Here is a 24,119-nt window from a genome sequence, read left to right as displayed (position 1 = left end):
ACAACTGAGAATAGCCTTCGAATTTCTTGTATGAACTTCTTCCATAAACAGCAGTCTAGAAACTCAAAAATTAATGTTGTATTCATCAATGTCCTTTTTATGAATAAACGCAAAATCTGAGGGTTGAAACTGGAAAAATTCTATAATGCAATACCAGCTAAGATAAAGAGATTTTCCCAAAGACTAATATCTTGCCATAAAAACCTTCCAAGAGTGCAGGGGCATTTATCATTATCACAGTAAATGTTGGTTTGGTCAACAAACTATGGGGAACGAGGGGGAGCAGTACTTTGTCACAGAATCAGAGAACTGAAATGTATTTATTTTATAGTCATCCAGCAAACCGTTTACATACCACGAAGGGGAAAAAGATTTTACATTTTTTAGCAAAGTCTGTTTTGCCGGAGATGAATGGAAAGCAAATTAATAGAAAATGTGTATTATCAGGCTAAGGACACAAAACATCTTGACAAAACCACCTGGGCTTGTAGATTAAGCTGCTATACACAGAATAAGGCTTCAATTTCAGTCTTCATTTATGAGAAAATCACCACAACCTCACTAGCCACTGCTCCCAAGTAACCTAAGGAATATGGGTAGAGGAACAGAAAATATATTTTGATGACATATGCAACTACAGATGGCCCATTCCTTTCTATATTACTACCTTAACACTAAGTTAAAGACATATATTATATTAACTTGTGGCATAGAAAAAATAAAAAGGGGCACTGCACAATTTTTCTTTCTCAACTGACAGACAGCCAAAAATGTGATCAAAGTCCTTAGGTACCCCTTGATCTGGGATACAGATATTCACCTCAACAGTAAAATATGGTCTTATTTGACCAGAGTAATGGGGCAGTGTGTGGCAAGATGCTTTTGTTTGGCCTGTGCCCGATTCCTGGTAACAAAGAAAACCTCCCCCTCTAAATCTGCTATGTACCATACTGCAATTCATCCCTTTTACAATAGTTATCTAAGTATTAGAATATTTCAGTTGAGTGGTTTTGTGACCGAAATTTCTTGCATGGGAAGGATCAGCTGACAGTTTGGATTTTTTATTTTTTTTATTTTAGAGAAGCATCTTTACTTCTGCTGTGACTGTTTTTCTTCCACAGGAAGCAAATAGGAAGGTATCGAAGAGTAAGATTTTCTAAACTGAATGGGAAATCTCTGCAATTCACAAACATCACTGAATTTGAAATCAGTACCAAAGGAGTCACTTCAAAGACTATTTTATCATTCTACTGCATGGTATAGATTTTGTTCTATGCACAGGGAGATTGCAACTTTGACCTTGATCGAATGCAGAAAAAACTACAAATCATTTTCGCAATGATAAGGGAGTTTCTGCCACTTTCTTTGTGCATCATTCATTTGAAGAGGCTAAATTCATTTGCATGAACAAATTAAGAGTTAGTTTGTCATTTTTAGATGTTTATGCAACTGGAGCTTCTAAAAGGACTTTGGCTTTGTCTGTTTCAGCTCTCTCTCTGGTGCTGGTTTATCTCCTTTGGCATAGTTAATCTTTTAAGTACTGTAGTGTCAGTTCTGTCCTGTGAACCTTAGTCCGTGCAAAGTTCAAACAGCTTCTGGGCACAGTACACGAGGGCTGTCATAGCAATGACATTGTGCAGCCGCTTACGCTGGGTGTCGTCCCTACGCACCAGAATTACCGGTGAAGTAGTCCTCAAGGCCCCTGGGGGAATGCGGGCTAGTTGCCGTCCACTTCGATCTACCTGGTACTTGCAGCATGGATCAAACTGCCAGGAGACTCCATACAGAGCAGCACATGCCACGCTAACTGCCCCAGCAGGCAGACCCAGGTAGTGAGAGAAGTCAGCTGGCAGGCCCAATGGAGAGAGGAGACAAATAGCACCAGTCAGCATGGAGGTACGGTGCAAACAGTTCCCCACAGCAATCCATCGGGCTGTTTCATCACCTAAACGGGCTGGCTCAATCACAATGTAGCGATACTGTTGCTCCAGTGCCGCTTCCAGTTGTGCCTCAAACTCGGCTTGTGTGAAGTCCCCATCATATATTTCATGGATCACAAAAAAATCCACGGGTGGCACTGGAGCTCTAAAAGCAAAGAGGAAAGAGATGTTATCAACACATGTACATTATCCCAAACAGTCCGGTTTTAGGGTGTATCTCTCCTTACAGTGCAGAGTCAATCAAGCATACTTAAGGGGAAAGATAACACAAATGGTAAAATCAGCTAGATAGCACAATAAATGTCTTGGGAACAAAACAGCCAAAAGGAAAGGGCAACCACAGAGAAACGAACAGATGCATTCCATACATTGTCCATAAAAATATGTACATTATGATTTTAGGAGATATTTCAGGTCTGGCTAAATACAGCCTAGGTGTCTGCCACAGCTTATGTAATCACAAACATAGAATTTAAAAGTACTTTGGGCAGTGGTGGTGGGGAAGAGAAGAGTGGTGAGGAAGTTGGGTCCACATCCATGTTTATCATCATCTTACAAACATTTTATTCAGCAGCAGTTGTGTTAGCCTGCCTAAGAAGCAACATCATTGCTCAGAACAGATACGTTAATGCATATCCTTTGTCAAATACAGTAGGAAAGGGCTTTGCAAACTACAATCCCTTGGCAAATATAATAGGAACGGATTTTACAGTGTGAATCTGACAAGTACAGTAGGATGGAGTTTTAAACTGATCTGACAGGTCATAGGAGGGGGTTTTACATTATGAACGCCACAGGTGTAACTTTAAGATACTTAACACAGATCTTCTTACACAGATCTTTAGCTTTTAAGGAGCAAGCGAGGTCTGGTTTTCATTGCGCACATTTGTAATTCTATGCAGCATGACACAGTATTCTACCTACTCCTAATATGCAGCTGCATTCAAATAGACTATGGAGTGGACTGCTGGGTAATGGCATAAACAGCTTAGTGTGCTCTTTGCCTCTCCCCCAAGGGTGAACGTCTTATGCAGTGTTTTATTGGGTGGGATCTATGCTGTGCTATGCTGGTTTGACTACAATGAGAGACATTCTCCGCTGCATGCAAGAGTATCTTTGCTTTGGCACATGAACAGCACAGTGTGCCTGTCTGGTGATAAACCAGCTAATCCTGACAAGCTAACTGACATTCTTGGAGGGTAGGGCCCTTTGCTGCACATATTCTGTGTGTGCATGCATGAAGGGAAGCTTGTGTGACTTTGGGTTTGGCACACTGGCAACGGCAGCAGAAAAGAAAGTGCTGCAGAATGGTTGGCTGGCGTGTTTCCAAACACTAATGACACCATGGCGTGGGTGCTGACGCACTGTTCAGTGGTGTGGTTTTCCGTATCACGTGAGATTCAGGGTAAATATTTTAATGCTTAAATACAAGGAAAGACCAGAAAATAATAACATTTCAAAAAGAAAAATGTTATTTTTATTCTGGACTGTTCGGAGCGGGTACCCTGCCACTATTTGGAGTTGTATTTTTCAAGTCAATAGATATGTGTTTGAAAGCATTTGTTAATAAAGTAGGATATTTTGTACTTTAAATCTTTTTAGTAAATTATAACTACTAACGCCATAATCCAGAGCCCAGTGTGGAAGTGTGATGTGGTAACTATGAGAAAAAAAAACAATTATAAAAGGACCCGAAATTCTACTTCCACGACCCGAGGTTTGGAGTCACAGACACACCACCCAACCCGCCGCTTCCCCAAGTTTCTGCCTGGGATATGTAGTGCTAAGCCAGACAAATCTACTAATATATGTGAGGTTGCAAGGTCTCAATTAAATAGCCTAGGCAGTGGTCCTAAGCCATTATAATGGTCTTTGGCTGCATTTGCAAGATGTGCATTGGCATTATGTTCCATACCCTCAAATAACTAGGGCAGGAGAGCCCTGTAATTCATATGCAAGGAAAACCAAAAGGCTCCCCCTAGAGGGTGCTGAAATTTTTGGTCCTTCGTCACAAAATGGCAATCTTCTTTACCCCTAGGACATGCCTTTTTATATAAAGCAAGCAAAAGAGTGTTGGTTTCTTCTTTTTTTTCCCCCAACCTAGCAAAGAATGACTGCCAGGCCACTAGTAATGCGAGGGTGATTTTTTGTTTTGTTTTTAACTTTCATTGACTGTAGGGGGAAGTTGAGGCTGTCTAGCAAGCTGATTATATTAGCTGGTCAGAGTCTGTGATCTATATGGCATATAGTATCAGTGGTGTCCACAACCTCTTTCCAATATGCCTGGAACCTTGAGAATGCCCATAGCAGGTGGAGCAGTGTGCCTCAAGACCACAACACCTCCAGCATAGGTTGGACCTATTAAGAGTTCAAGATCGCCAATTTAGAGCCTGTGAGATACCAATAGTGGCTCATAGCTACTGTATTTTCTTTAATGGATGTAACCTGGGTGGCAATGTCAACTGGGTACCCCTTATGTGTAATCTGGCAAAATCTTTATCAGGTATTTCCCATTTCAGTTCTTTCTCCCACCATAGTTTCCTTGGAGACCTACCACAACTGTTGATCTCCGATAACACCTTGTATTGTTGTAGCGATGTAAGCCCGTTGCCCCCATTCAGCAGAAAGATACATTTTTCAAAAGCAGTAAAATTGTGGGTTGAGGCATTTCTAATTGTTGGGTGCATCGTAAACTGCCTAATTTGCCATTACAGTATATTTTTAGTATGCCGTATTCCCTTTTAAGTGCATCAAAGTCCTTTATGCGTGCCTCATTAAATAGGTGTACTGTTCACTTGCAACAGGCTTCCGTACATGCTCTGAATACCGAAATATCTTGCCATAGTTGGAACATTAAGTATTTTCTTACTGGAGGTGAAGCAAGATGGGGCAGTGGCAAACCCCTTTTTCTGTGTCGTCTGATCCACTAGGGTTGCTCTTGTTACTGGAGAGGAGTACAGGTCCAAGCCCTCAGACTCTTTCTCCCAGATGTACATCCTAGAGATAGAATGGTCAATAAAGCACCAATTTCTCAGATTCTTTGGAGTTCCATTCTACGATGAACCACAGCAGAGAAGTCTTCTGTTATTAATTTTATTAGACTGGTAACTCACAAATTTAACAGCCAACAGTCAAGGCATGATAAAGAGGCTACAGTTAGCTAAATATATGCATCAATACTGCACAATTTACACCATATGATTGGGGATATAATCTTACGTTAGACAAGTTTTTCCCTGCACCCTTGAAAACAATGGTAAAGGCTGTGGATAAACCCTCAGTCCAAAGTAATTGTAACATTGTGACACGCCCAAACTGGATGCAGTAAGTCCGCTTCCAAGATCCCACAGCATTTGCACATTGAGCCCGGTTTTAATCCATAGCTGCACTCTTTTGTAAGGATGTATAGGCTTGCTTTAAAAACTTGATATTATTATTTTAACCACTGCTGATTTTGACATCATGTTACAAACATTATACAGTTTGTCACATCAACTACCAATATTTACTTATACTCTCCAGTATATGGAGGCATGGCCTTGCAACTGGAGCAGATGGTTCAGTAACAACATGGTAAAAAAAAACAAAAAAAAAAAACGTGCAAAGTAAAAGTTACAACACGATGGATGCATAGGAAACAATGCACAAAATGGTAGGTGGTGGCTGTTTGGTGCACATGACATGGGTATGATACAAGTCCTCTAGGCTATACAGCAGGTCCCATCTTTCCCCCAACCAGAAGTTTCATGTGCGCTTGCACTGGTATTGGAGGGCTTTATTCAATTTCTTTGTTGTACGTTCTCGTCCCAGATCTCCCTCTAAGTAGCTCCCTGTCGCTAGTAAGGCATTGCAGGGGTTATCGGTCAGTGCCTTGGCGAGCCACGTGACAAGTCGGCAACCACTCCACTACCCATTATGTGAAGGCTATGCACCAATGCGTGGTGTTCTGATTCTGAATCCATAGGACCGAGCATAGGACCTATTTCCTCTGTTTGCTGTCCCGCGAGCCATCTTATCAGCCATTGTAAATGTGCTGTCAAAAAATAGTGTTCAAAATTCAGCACCCCTAAGCCCCCTTTGTCCATCTGTAGTTGCAATGTATGTAAAGCTACCCTTCTCCTGCCCTCATTCCGTATGGAGCTGTCAAGAGCTGCATGTAGGGTAGGGCATGGAAAGTGGACCTTGGTAGGCAGGAAGATTATGAAAAAATTAAAACAACCGAGGCAACATCACCATTTTGGCAAGGGGTACTCGTATTGGTACAGATAATGTGCCCCAGAACTGCATTTGAGGGCAGAGGGAAGCGATAACGTGTGTGACATTGCTGTCTATTAAATCTTGGGTGTCATGATATATTTGGATGCCGAGATAATAGAAGCAGTGGGGTTCCCATGCAAAGTGTGGAAGCCTACCTATATAATCTGGGGTGGGCAATCCTGGCGCAAAGGGAAGAGAGAAGACTTAGCCCAGTTAACAGCTAGACCAGAGGCCTTGTGAAAATCCAATAAGATATGTGCAATTTCTGTGATCCCTTCACAGATATCACACACATATACGAGTACGTCATCTGCATATAGCAACACTATTTGTAGTTCATCATTTAACAGGCTCCCCCAGTGCACACCTCATCAGCATAGCCTATGGGCCAATGGTTCCATGATCAGCGCAAACAGAAATAGGGAAAGGGGACATCCCTGCTGGGTTCCCTGACTCACCAGCAGAGATTGCGATATTAGGCGTCCTATCTTTACAGAGACCGTGGGAGCAGTGTAGAGGAGACAAATAAGTCTCGCAAATGGTCCAATAAACTCAAATCTGGCCAATACAAAGACTAACTATGACCAGTCCACTGTGTTGAATGCTTTCGAGATCCAACACAAGCCAGGCCGCATGTGGCAAAGCCTCCCTCATAACCCTATGAAGCCACCAAATGTTGTCAGTGGTGGATCTCCTGGGCACAAAGTTGTTCTGGTCCTTGTGTACCACTTGCAGCAATCTCTCCATAAACCGAAGTGTTGCGATTTTACTGAGTATCTTATAGTCCTTCATTAATGTGGAGAGTGGTCGGTAAGATGTTGCCTCTAATGGGTCTGACTTAAAATAAATCATACGGAGTCATCTGCTCAATGAGAGCATCTCTGTCTGTGAACAACAAATCTCATTTGGAATCTCTTTCCTCCTCAGCTCCATCTTCCATTTGAACTTTGAGAGGCGTCTAGTGACTGGTATCTTATTTTTTGTGCATGATAAACAGCGGATATAAAGGTCCTTTGTGGGCATAGCAGGGTACTACCACATCTGTTTCTGATGGGAGCTTGGCAAGCCCTGCTCTGCGGGCACCCAGCAAACAATAGCTCAGTTGACAACTTTTGTTGAGTTGGTCCCAGGCCCCAGTCAAAAAGGCAATAGTTTCAATGGCTATTCTACATCAGCTAGACCTCATCCCAGATTATAATTGCAATAGTACTGGAGCAGAATTATCACTTTCCTCCTCACCATGTGGCAGGCAAGGTGTAGGACTGAACCAGTAACAGGCAAAGTGTGCCAGCGTACACAAAATATATAAATCAAGGACCGGAATGCCAAACCACAGAAGGGCAATATCATCATTTCTCAACCGACTCTGGGCTGCTTACCTGCCCATGCTAGTCAAAGTAATTGGGTTGAGAAATAAATACATTGCATGAGAATGACTCCACAAGTGATAAGAAGTGCTCTACAAATCTACTAATTGATTGACCATTTTCACAAGTGACAGGCGTTCCAAAGTCAGAGGGAGTGATATCCAGTGAGTCATCTGCTTTGTGAGCTTGGGTGTCATCACAGGCCTCTATTTTAAGAAGATACTTGGATGTGAGTTGTACAGTCAGTGAGCAGGAAAATCTGGGATTTACCCCAATTAATGGTAACTCCTGACAGATCACCAAAGTCTAGAAACTCCTGCATTACTGAGCTGAGGAAGTGTCTGGACTTTCTCAAGTAAAGGATAATATAATCTGCAGAACATCTTGGTCTGCCGCAGACGGTCCAAAAAGCAAAAATCAAAGCCTCCCCAGAAAGTCCATCCCGCTGAGGATGCCTTTGATCAACTCAAGAAGGCTTTTATGACCACAGATCTCCAACCCTTAAATGCAGGGAACACAGGCATTTCCCCACGAGGCCTAACCCCACTCCCCTATCTATGACATGGGGGATGGCTTCCCCTTCCAATTCAGATGGCTAATTGGACCCAACCTGCACATGTCACCCCAGTCCCCCACACCCATTCGATGGGGCCTGAAGAAACTTGCTGCCAGTTCATCCGACATGCTAGACCCTGAGGATATATGTGTCTTACATGCTCCTCCAAATGGGTCACAAAGTAGCGGCCTATGTGCCTGCCCCAATCTGCAAACCTCTTGATAAGGTCTGTAACAGATTGAGGCAGAATGTTTCCCTCCCTCTCTCAAAGGGAAGATCTTGCTTGCCCCTATTCCCCACCCCGTCTCCCTTGTCATTAAAGGCCCAAAATAACTACGGACCGTTCCTGGTGCTCCTTCTAGGACAAACTGGGTGACATAACAGGTTACCTAACATAAATTCCCAATTTTGTCAAAAGAATCCAAACAATCGACAGCCCTCATCTCCCTGATATTATATCAGGATGGGTGCAATGTGCCATCATACTCCTTGGCAAAGCCTCTGGAAGGGTTCTCTTTGGGGACCCCTTCGGAAATGAGCATTTGTCTCAACAGCTCCCTCAACAAGGACCAGGTTTGAATTTAAAAAAAAAATTGCCATTAGGGTTTTTCAGGGGCTGGTCAAGGAAGGGGGGAGCTCATCCGGCCTACCTTTCTACTGTGTTCCTCAAAGGGAACACTTTTTCAAGCAGGGTCAATGGCAGGACAGATCTGTATTTGGCAGCTTCTTCCCCCTCCTGGGGCATTTGGGAGATCACAGGGAAACCAAGGCAAATCATAAGGGCCAGTCACCACAGGGTGTTTTTCTATTAAGTACATTTACTTCACCTACCGCAAAAGAGGAGGAGATGGGCAGATTGGCAAAGTTCTTTCACAACGAAGAATTTTCTGGATTCACATGCTGTGCATTATTCCATCATCTAGTGGTTGGGTCCCCAAACATTCTTGTACTTGTTTTCTCCTCCCTTTTTTTGTGGGCATCAACCAACATTTGGTGGTAAGTTCATCCCTCATGTGATGTCAGACCACACCCCAGTAGTTCCTGTGCATGGTTGCCATCTGAAGATTATTTTTTTATTTTGTCTTCAGCTGCAAAACTACTCCTACTTGTAAGTAAGCATTTCTTTTTTCTGCATGAATCCTCTTCTGGATTCACATTCTCTGCATTAGATTACCTAGTGGTGTTTCATCCCTTTAGTTGGTTGGGTTTAAATGTGGATGCGTTGGTTGAAATGTGGATGTGTTGGCAAAAAGGTGTTGGAGTACACTCTGTCCCACCTGTGCCTCCTTGTTCATTTGGATGTCCACACAGTAGTGTTTTGTGAAGGTATGTGGAGACAACCAGGGTGCTGGTGTGCAGATTTTGTCAACGGGTATGTTTGATCGGAATGTAAGTGTTGTGCCCTTTTTAGCTTAAGCATGCAAGCGCTCTGACATGTTGTAATCTATTAGTGGGCTTTTAACCATGCCTACTGCACACCAATCACTATCACTTGCTCATGGGCTTGCCTTTCAAAAATCGTTTGTTATTAGTAAATACTTTCCGTTTGTCCCTCCATGGGGCAGTTTTTTTACCGCCTTGGCCATCATTGCACGTTTGCCGATACGTTTGACTGCGAGCAAACTTTTTTCCTTTTGTGTCTCTCCTTCGCGCTCGTGGCGGCTGTGGCGCTTTGAAATGCCTTGCTTATGTCAGCTGTTTTACTTTTCATTTTCAACTTATTGTGGCAAGAAAAGTCCAGTTAGGAATTTACAAAGCTAATAGCTTTAACTCGAGCAACCACGAGACCCACTACATTGCAAATGCTCGTTACTTGTTGAGTACGCCCTGGGGCGCACAGGTAATGCTGCACTTCCCGCTCTGTGCCGGCAGACTTGTATAATTTCCACTATCCATCTTGTGATTGTTTCCTTGGGCACTGGCAATCCCTTGCTTGGACAAAGGATACAAATAATTAGCTTCCCTTACGAAACTCCTTTTTTCCTGTAGATTTTATATTAATGCTGTCTGCATGTCCAGTGCGTGAAGGTCTCTTTCAGCCTGTATCTTTGGCTCTTGGAAGTAACTTGGCAGCTGTATGCTTTGGTTGTCATAAAACCTAGTCACTACGTTTGGAAGGAACTGTGGATTTGACCTGTTTACTACTTTGTCCTTTTGGATTTGCAGGAATGGTTCATGTGTTTTCAGCACTTGTAGCTTGCCAACTCTGCGCAGAGATTTTATCACTATTTGAAAGGATGTTTTAAGGATTAGCAAGTTTAGTTTTGTGCATACGCTCAAAGCCACTGTCAACAGTTGTGTTAGTAAGGTGTTTAGGTTTTACATCAGGGTCAGCACCATTCTTAGTGGTGTAGCCCTCTTAAAACCTTCCAAGAATCTTTTCACCACTGTATGTGTGAAGAGACTGCTTCCTGATGTACCTCTAGCATAGGATACTATTGGTGTTAGGTGTACCTTCAGCAACGGTTTAACAGGTGAGTGAGGTATGTTAGTACAGTTTCCTGCACTGTGCTTGTTTCAATCCTCTTGTTGTTTATGCACCAGTGAATGCATCTGTTCCACTTTCTGTGTAGCATTTTGGTGTGCTTGGTTTTCTGACCTCCCTAAGTATTTCAATCATCCTGGGATGCAGCTGTAGGTAATCGAAATCTAGGTATTCAAGAGCCATTCTGCTAGGTTGAGCGTGGCTGGTTCCAGATGGTATACTCTTCCATTTTACATTGATAGCAGGTCCTGCTCTGCTTTGATTGGGATCATGTGTCCGCAAAGTCTTGGCATTTTCCTGTTTCAACTCCCATTCAAGGGAGGTGCTGTCCTGTCTGTCCTGTATCTGCTTCCGTGTTTTGTTTCCCTGGTAGATGACCAGTCTGTATTGTGATTTGTCTTTGAATCGCCCACCTCTGTATCTCCTCCTGAGCTAGTCTGGACAGAGTGAAGGACTTTGTTCTACCCTCCTCCAGTTTTGGGAGGTAGAACATGGTTGTTGTGTTGTCCGTTTAGATCAGTACATTCTGTCCTATTATGTGGACTTGGAACATCTTCATCTCTAGATAGTTTGTGTTTCACTGCATCCGTGTTGTTTCATATTTCTCTGACTTTTAGGTTGCCTGTGTGCGCTCCACAACCCTTGTGGGATGTGTCTGTTATTATGGTTACTGTCAGGGCTGGTGTTTCGAATGGTCTCCCTATGTACAAATTTGTTGAGTTCCACCATTCTATTTCCCTTTGCTGTGACAACCACTAAATCCTCCCAGATCTCTGTGGTTTGTTACCATCCATTGCAGATCCATTCCTGAATGGGGTGCATAAGCAATCTCACATGTGATAAGAGTGGAATACATGATGCCCATCAGCTTCATGACAGTCCTCACTGTCAGAGTCTGACCCTCTGGTAAAGACAAATTTGCTCTGCTATTGCCTCTGCTCTCTTCTGGACTGGATATGCTTGTGCTGTCCTTGAGTTTATAGGCACTCCCAGGATCACTGTCACTTGTTCCAGTTGTTTTGAAGACTTATTGTGGTTTATTGTGAACTTGGGGAGTTGCAATCACTGTTTGCATGTCCTTGTGGTATTTGTTTCTTGATTGTACCTTTATTAGCCAACTGTCTAGATACGGGTAGACATGGATTCCTTGTCTACTTAGCTGGGCTGCTACTTCAGCTAGATACTTAGTGAATATTATTGGTGTGGATTTTATGGCAAAGGTTAGCACCCTGATCTTGTAATGCACCTTGTCTAGAACAAAATCGGAGATACTTCTTGTAACTTTAGTTAGTAGGTACGTGCACGTAGGCGTCCTTTAAATCTTGGGTGGCCATATAATCGCCTATCCTTAGGAGTGGTATTATTCCTTGCAGTGTTGTCACCTTGAAGTGCTTAGTTTGTATGAACTTGTTTAGCAATCGGAGGTCTAGGATTGGCCTTGCTGTTAAGTCTTGTTTTGGCACCAGAAAGTATGAGGAGTTAATCCCACTGCTTGCATTTCTTTGTGGGGTGGGTGGGGGTGAAGGGGGGAGAGAGAACCCTTTCTGTGGCCTTCCGGGGTATGTGTGGAGGTGTATTGATGAGTTCTATACAGTACACATGCGGTATTATGTTTGAACTGCAGTTGTCTGATGTAATTTTCCTCCATTCCCTGGGGAATCCCATTTTGTTCCACATAGGTTTTTTTTCGTTGAGGGTCTAGGTGGTGAACAAGTCACTTACCTGTTGATCCTCCCCCTCTGAGAGGTTGGCCTCTTCCTCTTGTTTTCCATCAAAAGGGCTGCCTCGTTGAGTGCTGCCATTGATCGTTTGCTTCGAGGTTTGGTGCGTGATGCTCACCCCTGACCCCTGTTTAACCTGAGGGTACAGACCCTAGTTTGGAAGACCAGTTGCAGGTTAGTATTCCCACACTGGTGGGAGAATAGTGCAGGACCACTTCTAAAGCAGCCTGGCAATTCTGGACTTGGGGGTGCCACTCCTAGAGGGAGGGTACAGAGCCCCAGAAGGGAAGACCAGTGGCAGGCTGTCACCCCTGAAATGGTGGAAGGGAGAGTGGTAAAAGGGTGCCAGGCACCTGGGGCTACTGCCCCGCACTCCCCACAGTCACAGTAGTTGGAGAGCCTTGAAAGGCCTAGATTCTGGCTCTCATCCCAGACAGCTGGCAGTGGCCACTGTGACTTGCTGTTCTTGTCGACAGAGTTGCATGGGGTGTGGGGGGGGGGGGGGGGGGGGGGGGGGGGGGGGGGGGGGGGGGGGGGGAGGCGGGCGTCAGGAGTCACACCCCGGGGATAGAGTAGACCACATCATGGTGTTGCCCATAGTGGTGCTACCTGCCCCCTGGGATACATCTGTGAACTAAGTAAGGTTAGGTGCTGCACAGATGGTATCCTAAGGAGAGGAGAAGGGTTCCCCAAGGGTTAGCTTAGTGGGCCCTAAGAGTATGGACAGAGGGATCCAACTCGAGTCAGGAAGGCATGGAACTGGAACATGCCACTGCTGTTGTGGGCCAGGGTCCCTGTTCTATCGCCCCAATCAGGGAAGTCCATCAAGGTATTGATTGGTCTCCCCTGGCTTTAGACAGGTGGGGGTTGTGTTGCACCTGGCCCTTTTTGCAAGGTCATCTCTAATCTTTTTGCCTCCTTCCTCCTAATTTTTCTGACATGTTTTTGTTGGCTTTAGGGCTCTGGGCACTTTACCACTGCTTAACAGTGTTAAAGTGCATATGCTCTTGGTGTAAAGTGTACTGTTGATTGGTTTATCCATGATTGCCATATTTGATTTACTGGTAAGTCCCTAGTAAAGTGCACTAGAGGTGTCAGGGGACTGTAAATCAAATGCTACTAGTGGGACTGATTGTGCCACCTACATAAGTAGCCCTGTAAACGTGGCTCAGACCTGCTACGACAGGGTCTGTGTGTCTGCAGTTTTAAACTGCCAATTCGACCTCGCAAGTGTACCCACTTGCCAGCCCAAACCTTCCCTTTTGGTACATGTGAGGCACCCCTAAAGTAGGCCCTAGGCAGCCCCATGGGCAGGGTGCAGTGTATTTAAAAGGTAGGACATGTACTGGTGGATGTCATATGTCCTAGCCATGAAATACTGCCAAATTCGGGTTTCACTGTTGCAAGGCCTATTTCCCTCATAGGTTAACATGGGGGCTGCCTTTAAATAACTTTAAAGCGCAGATTCCCTTTGAGGGTAGATACAATTATGAAGTTTGGGGTCTCTGAACTCACAATTTAAAAATACATCTTATAGTGAAGGTTTTTAGATTGTGAGTTTGAAAACGTGTAAGGAAATGCCTCCTTGGCATTGTTACCCCCTGACTTTTTGCCTTTGCTGATGCCAAGTTATGATTTGAAAGTGTGCTGAGGCCTGCTAACTAGGCCCCAGCATCAGTGTTCTTTCCCTAAACTGTACCTTTGTTTCCACAATTGGCACACCCTGGCATCCAGGTAAGTCCCTTGTAACTGGTACCCCTGTTACCAAGGGCCCTGATGCCAGGGAAGGTCTCTAAGGGCTGCAGCATGTCTTATGCCACCCTGGAGACCCCTCACTCAGCACAAACACACTGCTTGCCAGCTTGTGTGTGCTGGTGGGGAGAAAATGACTAAGTCGACATGGCACTCCCCTCAGGGTGCCATGCCAACCTCACACTGCCTATGGCATAGATAAGTCACCCCTCTAGCAGGCCTTACAGCCCTAAGGCAGGGTGTACTATACCATAGGTGAGGGCATAGGTGCATGAGCACTATGCCCCTACAGTGTCTAAACAAAACCTTAGACATTGTAAGTGCAGGGTAGCCATAAGAGTATATGGTCTGGGAGTCTATCATACACAAACTCCACAGCACCATAATGGCTACACTGAAAACTGGGAAGTTTGGTATCAAACTTCTCAGCACAATAAATGCACACTGATGCCAGTGTACATTTGTAGGAGGCTGGACTGGCTTGTAGTGAGTACCAAGGGGTACTTGCACCTTGCACCAGGCCCAGTTATCCCTTATTAGTGTATAGGGTGTCTAGCAGCTTAGGCTGATAGATAATGGTAGCTTAGCAGAGCAGCTTAGGCTGAACTAGGAGACGTGTGAAGCTACTACAGTACCACTTAGTGTCATATGCACAATATCATAAGAAAACACAATACACAGTTATATTAAAAATAAAGGTACTTTATTTTTATGACAATATGCCAAAGTATCTTAGAGTGTACCCTCAGTGAGAGGATAGGAAATATACACAAGATATATATACACAATAGCAAAAATATGCAGTATAGTCTTAGAAAACAGTGCAAACAATGTATAGTTACAATAGGATGCAATGGGGAAACATAGGGATAGGGGCAACACAAACCATATACTCCAAAAGTGGAATGCGAACCACGAATGGACCCCAAACCTATGTGACCTTGTAGAGGGTCGCTGGGACTATTAGAAAATAGTGAGAGTTAGAAAAATAACCCTCCCCAAGACCCTGAAAAGTGAGTGCAAAGTGCACTAAGGTTCCCCTAAGGACAAAGAAGTCGTGTTAGAGGAATAATGCAGGAAAGACACAAACCAACAATGCAACAACTGTGGATTTCCAATCTAGGGTACCTGTGGAACAAGGGGACCAAGTCCAAAAGTCACAAGCAAGTCGGAGATGGGCAGATGCCCAGGAAATGCCAGCTGCGGGTGCAAAGAAGCTTCTACTGGACAGAAGAAGCTGCGGTTTCTGCAGGAACGAAAAGGGCTAGAGACTTCCCCTTTGGTGGACGGTTCCCTCTCGCCGTGGAGAGTCGTGCAGAAGTGTTTTCCCGCCGAAAGAACGCCAACAAGCCTTGCTAGCTGCAAATCGTGCGGTTAGCGTTTTTGGACGCTGCTGTGGCCCTGGAGGGACCAGGAGGTTGCAAATTGGACCAGAAGAGAGAGGGGACGTCGAGCAAGACAAGGAGCCCTCTCAGCAGCAGGTAGCACCCGGAGAAGTGCCAGAAACAGGCACGACGAGGATGCGTGAAACGGTGCTCACCCGAAGTCGCACAAAGAAGTCCCACGTCGCCGGAGAACAACTTAGGAGGTAGTGCAATGCAGGTTAGAGTGCCGTGGACCCAGGCTGGACTGTGCACAAAGGATTTCCGCCGGAAGTGCACGGAGGCCGGAGTAGCTGCAAAAGTCGCGGTTCCCAGCAATGCAGTCTAGCGAGGTGAGGCAAGGACTTACCTCCACCAAACTTACACTGAAGAGTCACTGGACTGTGGGGGCCACTTGGACAGAGTTGCTGGATTCGAGGGACCTCGCTCGTCGTGCTGAGAGGAGACCCAAGGGACCGGTAATGCAGCTTTTTGGTGCCTGCGGTTGCAGGGGGAAGATTCCGTCGACCCACGGGAGATTTCTTCGGAGCTTCTGGTGCAGAGAGGAGGCAGACTACCCCCACAGCATGCACAAACAGGAAAACAGTCGAGAAGGCGGCAGGATCAGCGTTACAGAGTTGCAGTAGTCGTCTTAGCTACTTTGTTGCAGTTTTGCAGGCTTCCAGCGCGGTCAGCAGTCGATTCCTTATCAGAAGGTGAAGAGAGAGATGCAGAGGAACTCGGCTGAGCTCTTGCATTCGTTATCTAAAGTTTCCCCAGAGACAGAGACCCTAAATAGCCAGAAAAGAGGGTTTGGCTACCTAGGAGAGAGGATAGGCTAGCAACACCTGAAGGAGCCTATCAGGAGGAGTCTCTGACGTCACTTGGTGGCATTGGCCACTCAGAGCAGTCCAGTGTGCCAGCAGCACCTCTGTTTCCAAGATGGCAGAGGTCTGGAGCACACTGGAGGAGCTCTGGACACCTCCCAGGGGAGGTGCAGGTCAGGGGAGCGGTCACTCCCCTTTCCTTTGTCCAGTTTCGCGCCAGAGCAGGGCTAAGGGGTCCCCTGAACCGGTGTAGACTGGCTTATGCAGAATTGGGCACATCTGTGCCCAAGAAAGCATTTCCAGAGGCTGGGGGAGGCTACTCCTCCCCTGCCTTCACACCATTTTCCAAAGGGAGAGGGTGTCACACCCTCTCTCAGAGGAAGTTCTTTGTTCTGCCATCCTGGGCCAGGCCTGGCTGGACACCCCAGGAGGGCAGATGCCTGTCTGAGGGGTTGGCAGCAGCAGCAGCTGCAGTGAAACCCCAGGAAGGGCAGTTAGGCAGTACCAGGGTCTGTGCTACAGACCACTGGGATCATGGGATTGTGCCAACTATGCCAGGATGGCATAGAGGGGGCAATTCCATGATCATAGACATGTTACATGGCCATATTCGGAGTTACCATTGTGAAGCTACATATAGGTAGTGACCTATATGTAGTGCACGCGTGTAATGGTGTCCCCGCACTCACAAAGTTCAGGGAATTGGCTCTGAACAATGTGGGGGCACCTTGGCTAGTGCCAGGGTGCCCTCACACTAAGTAACTTTGCACCTAACCTTTACCAGGTAAAGGTTAGACATATAGGTGACTTATAAGTTACTTAAGTGCAGTGTAAAATGGCTGTGAAATAACGTGGACGTTATTTCACTCAGGGTGCAGTGGCAGGCCTGTGTAAGAATTGTCAGAGCTCCCTATGGGTGGCAAAAGAAATGCTGCAGCCCATAGGGATCTCCTGGAACCCCAATACCCTGGGTACCTCAGTACCATATACTAGGGAATTATAAGGATGTTCCAGTAAGCCAATGTAAATTGGTAAAAATGGTCACTAGCCTGTTAGTGACAATTTGGAAAGAAATGAGAGAGCATAGCCACTGAGGTTCTGGTTAGCAGAGCCTCAGTGAGACAGTTAGGCACTACACAGGGAACACACACATATAGGCCACAAACTTATGAGCACTGGGGTCCTGACTAGCAGGGTCCCAGTGACACATAACAAACATACTGAAAACATAGGGTTTTCACTATGAGCACTGGGCCCTGGCTGGCAGGATCCCAGTGAGACAGTGAAAACACCCTGACATACACTCACAAACAGGCCAAAAGTGGGGGTAACAAGGCTAGAAAGAGGCTACTTTCTCACAACATTTTATTGTGAAATACACCCAGAGGGCATCTTAGAGATGCCCCCTGAAAACATACCCGACTTCCAGTGTGGGCTGACTAGTTTTACCAGCCTGCCACACACCACACATGCTGCTGGCCACATGGGGAGAGTGCCTTTGTCACTCTGTGGTCAGTAACAAAGCCTGTACTGGGTGGAGGTGCTTCTCACCTCCCCCTGCAGGAACTTGAACACCTGGTGGTGAGCCTCAAAGGCTCACCCCCTTTGTTACAGCGCCCCAGGGCATTCCAGCTAGTGGAGATGCCTGCCCCCTCTGGCCACGGCCCAACTTTTGGCGGCAAGGCCGGAGGAGATAATGAGAAAAACAAGGAGGGGTCACTGGCCAGTCAGGACAACCCCTAAGGTGTCCTGAGCCGAGGTGACTGACTTTTAGAAATCCTCCATCTTGCAGATGGAGGATTCCCCCAATAGGATTAGGGATGTGCCCCCCTCCCCTCAGGGAGGAGGCACAAAGAGGGTGTAGCCACCCTCAGGGCTAGTAGCCATTGGCTACTAACCCCCAGACCTAAACACACCCCTAAATTGAGTAATTAGGGGCTCCCAGAACCTAGCACGATAGATTCCTGCAACCTGAAGATGAAGAAGGACTGCTGACCTGAAAGCCCTGCAGAGAAGACGGAGACACCAACTGCTTTGGCCCCAGCCCTACCGGCCTGTCTCCCCACTTCAAGAAAAACTGCAACAGCGACGCGTTCCACAGGGTCCAGCGACCTCTGAAGCCTCAGAGGACTACCCTGCATCTAAAAGGACCAAGAACTCCCAAGGACAGCGACTCTGCTCCAAAGAAGAAACATCTTTGCCACAAAGAAGCAACTTTTAAAGACAACACGTTTCACGCCGGAAGCGTAAGACTTTGCACTCTGCACCCGACGCCCCCGGCTCGACCTGCGGAGAAACAACACTACAGGGAGGACTCCCCGGCGACTGCAACCCTGTGAGTAGCCAGAGTTGACACCCCTGAGCCCCCCCAGCGATGCCTGCAGAGGGAATCCAGAGGCTCCCCCCGACCGCGACTGCCTGCTTCTAAGAACCCGACGCCTGGTAAAGACACTGCACCCGCAGCCCCCAGGACCTGAAGGATCCGACCTCCAGTGTAGAAGCGACCCCCAGGTGGCCCTCTCCCTTGCCCAGGTGGTGGCTACCCCGAGGAGCCCCCCCCTTGCCTGCCTGCTTCGTTGAAGAGACCCCTGGGTCTCCAATTGAACTCCATTGCAAACCCAACGCCTGTTTGCACTCTGCACCCGGCCGCCCCTGTGCCGCTGAGGGTGTACTTTTTGTGCTGACTTGTGTCCCCCCCGGTGCCCTACAAAACCCCAACTGGTCTGCCCTCTGAAGTCACAGAGGTACTTACCTGCTGGCAGACTGGAACCGGGGCACCCCCTTCTCCATTGAAGCCTATGCGTTTTGGGCACCACTTTGACCTCTGCACCTGACCGGCCCTGAGCTGCTGGTGTGGTAACTTTGGGGTTGCCCTAAACCCCTAACGGTGGGCTACCTTGGACCGAACTTTGAACCCTGTAGGTGGTTTACTTACCTGCAAAACTAAACAAACACTTACCTCCCCAGGAACTGTTGAAAATTGCACTGTCTAGTTTTAAAATAGCTTATTGCCATTTTTGTGAAAACTGTACATGCTATTTTGCTGATTCAAAGTTCCTAAGTTACCTAAGAGAAAAACCTTTCATTTGAAGTATTACTTGTAAATCTTGAACCTGTGGTTCTTAAAATAAACTAAGAAAATATATTTTTCTATACAAAAACCTATTAGCCTGGAATTGTCTTTGAGTGCGTGTTCCTCATTTATTGCCTGTGTGTGTACAACAAATGCTTAACACTACTCTCTGATAAGCCTACTGCTGGACCACACTACCACAAAATAGAGCATTAGAATTATCTCTTTTTGCCACTATCTTACCTCTAAGGGGAACCCTTGGACTCTGTGCATGCTATTTCTTACTTTGAAATAGTACATACAGAGCCAACTTCCTACAAAACGCCACTTTTAGAAAGTAGGCATCTTCTTGCTTAAACCATTCTGTGACTCTGCCTGTTTGTGCATTCCCCGTCTGGGTCAGTTTGACAGTTGGGCTGTTCACACCTCTCCTCTAGGCAGTGACACAAAGGGAGCTGGGATGTAGCCTGCATATCCTGATGAGCCATCTGAGTTAGAGTGGAGGGAGGAGTGGTCGCTTGCACCTCAAATGACTGTGCTTGCCCTCACACAATACAGTCTCCAACCTCCCTGGTGTGTGTCTGGGGCCTGGCCTGGCCAAGGAAGAATCTTGTAAACACCTGAGATTTTGCTTTGAAGTTTGCCAACTTCAAAGGCAGAACGGGGTATAAGAAGAAGACCCAAAACCCCATACTATTAGAATGTTTCAGGAATCAAGAGGAACCTCTGCCAAGGAGAAGAGCTGGAGGAGGAGTACTGTCCCTTTGCTGTGTTGCTTTGCTGGACTGGCCTGCAGGTGTTGCTTCTGCCTGAAAAGAGTGCAACGGGTAACCTTTGCTGTGTATCCTGCTTGAGAAAGTTCTCCAAGGACTTAGAGCAGAACTTGCCTCCTGCTGGAAGTCTCAGGAATACCAAAGACTTCAGTTTCCTCAACCTGCAGCACCGGGAACTGTAAGGAGAAACCACTGCGACGCCGCCAACAACGCCGCTGGCTTGCACCGTGACCTGCCGACGCCGCACAGAGTCACACTTCCCGGCATTGCACCGCGACCCTGGTCTCATTGAGCCCATAATCGGACGACTTCACCGTGCCTCTGCTCGCACTGCGATCTCTGGGCCCGCACTCCGGCATCGCCTGCTCACACCGCAGCATGGGTATCCCCGACGATGCTCCTGCTGACACCGGCACTGTACCGTGGCTTGTGGACACAGCTCGTGAGTTACACGAAGCACCGTCCCATCCAGCACCGCAGCCCCGGCCCACAGACGCCAGCACCATCAACTGCAGTGTCGTCACCAGGCATCCTGCCCGCATCGTGGCCTGTGGACACTGCTCGTGAGGGTCACGAAGCACCATCCCGTACCGCTGGCTTGGTCTACCAACATCGCTTCAGCATCGACGCTGATGCTGCCTGCACCATGACCTGGTGACATTGCATGTTGCACTGCCCCGCTTCACACCGCAGTCTTACCAACGCCGCTGGGCGTCGTCACTGAGCCACTGCCTGCACCATGACCTGTGGACACTGCACGTCGCATTGCCCCGCTTTGCACCACAGTCCCGATGCCATCCAAGCCAGCACTCCTGTCTTCATCGGCCCGGAGCTCGATCTGCAAGGCATTTGACTTCAAGGGCCCGACGACTCTGGAACCGACACCGCGATACTGCTCTCCGGAGCTCACCGCAAGGATCACGATGTCCTGCAAATCCAAGATACTGTTTGCAGGTCTTCCCGACACCGTAGCTGGCCCGCAACGCCACGGCTGGCCTGAACTGTTGGTTTTGTTGATCACGACACCATGACAGCCCAAGGTGGAGCTATCGACTTCAAGGAACTGTATTTTTGAGTAAACCTTGCAAAATTCATATCTGTAACACTGTATGTTGGATTTTTATCGTTTTGGTCTTGTTTTACACATATAAAAATTGGCTATTTTTCTAAAACTGGTGTGGTGTCCTTTTGTAGTGTTTTCACTTATTACTGTATGTTATGTGCAAATGCTTTACACATTGCTTCTGAGATAAGCCTGACTGCTCGTGCTAAGCTACCAAGGGAGCGAGCAGGGGTTATCTGAGCAGGTATCTCCTTTATCCTGACTAGAGTGAGGGTCCCTACTTGGACAGGGTGCAAACCGACTGCCAACTAGAGACCCCATTTCTAACAAATAATAATAATAATAATAATGATAATAATAATAATAATAATAATTGAGGATATGTCCGGTTACTAAGCAGATTAATGTATTCAAGATACTAGTTTTTCTATTTGATGTTCATTGTTTTGGAGAGTGGTGGGTGTTTAGTCCATTCTAGCAGAGATTGTGACAACAAAGAAAGGAGCCTTACCTAACAGAACCAAGCAAAAGTTACATTTGTTTCAGGTGATAGGTGACCCCCCCCAATCTATTGTTATAACTATTAATTCAGCAATAAAATAAGTATTTTTCTCTCACCTAGTTCCTTGACAGTGCTGCAGATGCGTGATTGTTTTGGGCTTCTTTTCATGGGGGTTGTGCTTGTTTTGGAAAGCAGACCAGGCAACAGTGGTCTAGACGCCTGGTCACCTATGCTGTAAACCAAAATTGGAATGGGGAGCACTGTAAGTGTTGAGGGAAGTCTCATGAACCTACAACATCTAAGTAAACTGATTAACGAGAAACTGGAATGTGGCAGCAGTGGAGAGACACAAAAGAGAAACACAGCCAGAAGAACCAGGATAAGTTGAAAGCAAGGTACTGAAAAGAGAGGCTGCGAGCGAAACAAGACAAGAAAATAGGATGAGAGGAAGCCAGGTGGCAAAGAGCTATAATATGAAAAGCGTGAAGCCAGCTAACTGTATAAAAGGCAAAGTCAGAGGATAGTTCTGATGGTACTCGGAAGACAAAAGGGCCATGGAGAGAAATGGACTACAAAAGGAAGAGCAATTGAGGACAGAGCATGGGAGGCAAGAAAATGAACACAAGCTGAGGATTAAGCATGTAATCAAGACACAAATTTGTGCAGCAGCTTAGTGTATGGGCTGAGGGGAATTGGGCCAACAGATTAACATGGAAGAAAAGGGGTAAGGAGACCAGGCAGGGCAGCCTAAATGCATGTAAAGGGCCAGTAGACCCAACTGTCGAGAAAAAAGGCACTAAGACCCACAAAGTTTCCACTCAACCTTGTGCTTTCTAACATACATTTTTAGGTACAGGCTTTTCCCCTTGGCAGAATTAATAAATACATACTTTGTATACTTTGTGATGGAGTATTGGTGTGGTCGAGATGTTCGAGGGAGCTCAAGTGTAACTGGCTGTCCCAATTCTATTACCTTTTAAGAAGTATGGTTGAGTTGGAATGATTCTGCCCCAATCTGCCTTTCTGGAGTCCTATCTGGGATTACTAATCTTTCAGCCATTGGCCTAACATATGACTGAATCTCAACTAGCCTCGTCTCTCTTTTGACTAATCTGTCATGTGAATAACTGTTAACCAGTCTTTTTGAGTTTTTACGGGGGATCCTGGCATAAGACTGACTATTCTTACACTTTTGTAAGCCTACCAATATCAGGCTGACATGCGAGAGATTCTGCCTCTAATGCTGCCCAGCTTTCAGGATGACTGCAGTGTTGTATAAAGAAAACTTCAGTCATTCCAGGCCTTTTAGCCAACTCTGCCTCCACAGACTTATAGTTCTGCTTTCGTCATTGTAAATATGGGCAAATTCCAAGCATAAGAAATGCTGCAAGCATAACAAGCCAGGACTGGCTGTGGTTCTCTCTTCTGACATGGTTAGCATATATGTAATTGATTGCTATCCAAGTCCTACCACTCTTTCAGGGGCAAATAAGTACGAGGAAGTAGCCAATGCAAAAATAAAAAAACAAAAACACATCTTAAGTTATTAACAAGGTAACGAAGACAATTATTTCCCAAGCATGGATTAGTAAACATATACACAAAATGACAGCTTTTCACACTAGTTCTCCATAGTTGCATCCATAGACACATTCAATTCCTGAGTGTATGTAGACAGACATACTGAAGAAGGCAGAACCAGGTCAGTGATAACTGGCTGTTTAAGTGTCCAGCTGAAAAATGTACATAAGTTCAAAGGAGCACTGTCACAATGTATTTGTTAATTCTCTCGCCATCTGGGCTGATTAAAGAGGTCAACCAACTCGACTCCAAGTAAGTTGACAATGCAAGTGGGCAACAACATTTTCTGGTAGGAAACAGAAGCTTGAAAGCAGGGCCTTGGGGGTGGGGGTGGGGGGGGGGGGGGGAAGAGGTGGAGGACCAATGCATAGCATAAGTGGAGAGAACCAATGTATAAAAACACATGGGACTAAGGTGTTGCAAGCAAGGAAGCAAGGATCTGGCAGCAGAAACATAACCACTTGAATAAAGAGGATAGCCTAGGAGTACAACTCAGGGTACATAACGAGGGCTTTAGGAATGACAAGGAAAACGTGTTCAAAAGAGGTAACAACACAGACAGGGTAGATGACAGAAGTGGCATTGTACCAAGATTCAATATAGTAGCCTACAAGAAGCCCCTCACACCACAATATACTCCCCAAAAATCACCCAACTGCAACCCTTTGAAAACCACACACCCCCTTCCATTCCTCAAATATTCCGGAGGCAGGTCCCTCTCTTTCATTGCTCGCCAGTGAATGGACCACAGCTGATTCAGCCAACCGCTGTGCATCGCAGACCTATGCTCGTTATCAACAAAAAAAGAGAGATATTTGGAAGCAATAATCTATTTGCAAGTCCACAAGAAGTTAAAGTACC

General features: G+C 46.1%; 1 protein-coding gene across 7 annotated transcripts in view; it reads right to left on the bottom strand.

Moving 5' to 3' along the window:
• Positions 1-301: 301 nt before the first annotated feature.
• Positions 302-24,119, bottom strand: part of LOC138246206 (transmembrane protein 11, mitochondrial-like) — a 35,948-nt gene continuing 12,130 nt past the window's right edge. For 3 of the 7 annotated variants that reach the window (XR_011194244.1, XR_011194243.1, XR_011194246.1), the window contains 2 exons: positions 21,794-21,909; positions 1,950-2,085 (listed from right to left, as the gene is read on the bottom strand). Coding sequence is in view for 1 of the 7 variants with exons in the window: in XM_069200562.1 (XP_069056663.1) it covers positions 1,569-2,085 (517 nt within the window). In the remaining 6 variants the exon portion in view is untranslated. Of the gene's footprint in view, positions 2,086-4,809; positions 4,994-21,793; positions 21,910-23,938; positions 24,041-24,119 lie in introns of all 7 variants that reach the window. The other 4 variants (XR_011194247.1, XR_011194248.1, XR_011194245.1 and 1 more) reach the window with 4 other exon arrangements.

The sequence above is a fragment of the Pleurodeles waltl genome, chromosome 7, assembly GCF_031143425.1.
Source record: "Pleurodeles waltl isolate 20211129_DDA chromosome 7, aPleWal1.hap1.20221129, whole genome shotgun sequence".
Lineage (NCBI taxonomy): Eukaryota > Metazoa > Chordata > Amphibia > Caudata > Salamandridae > Pleurodeles > Pleurodeles waltl.
Note: the sequence above shows the minus strand (reverse complement) of the source record. Positions and strands in the feature narration are given on the sequence as shown.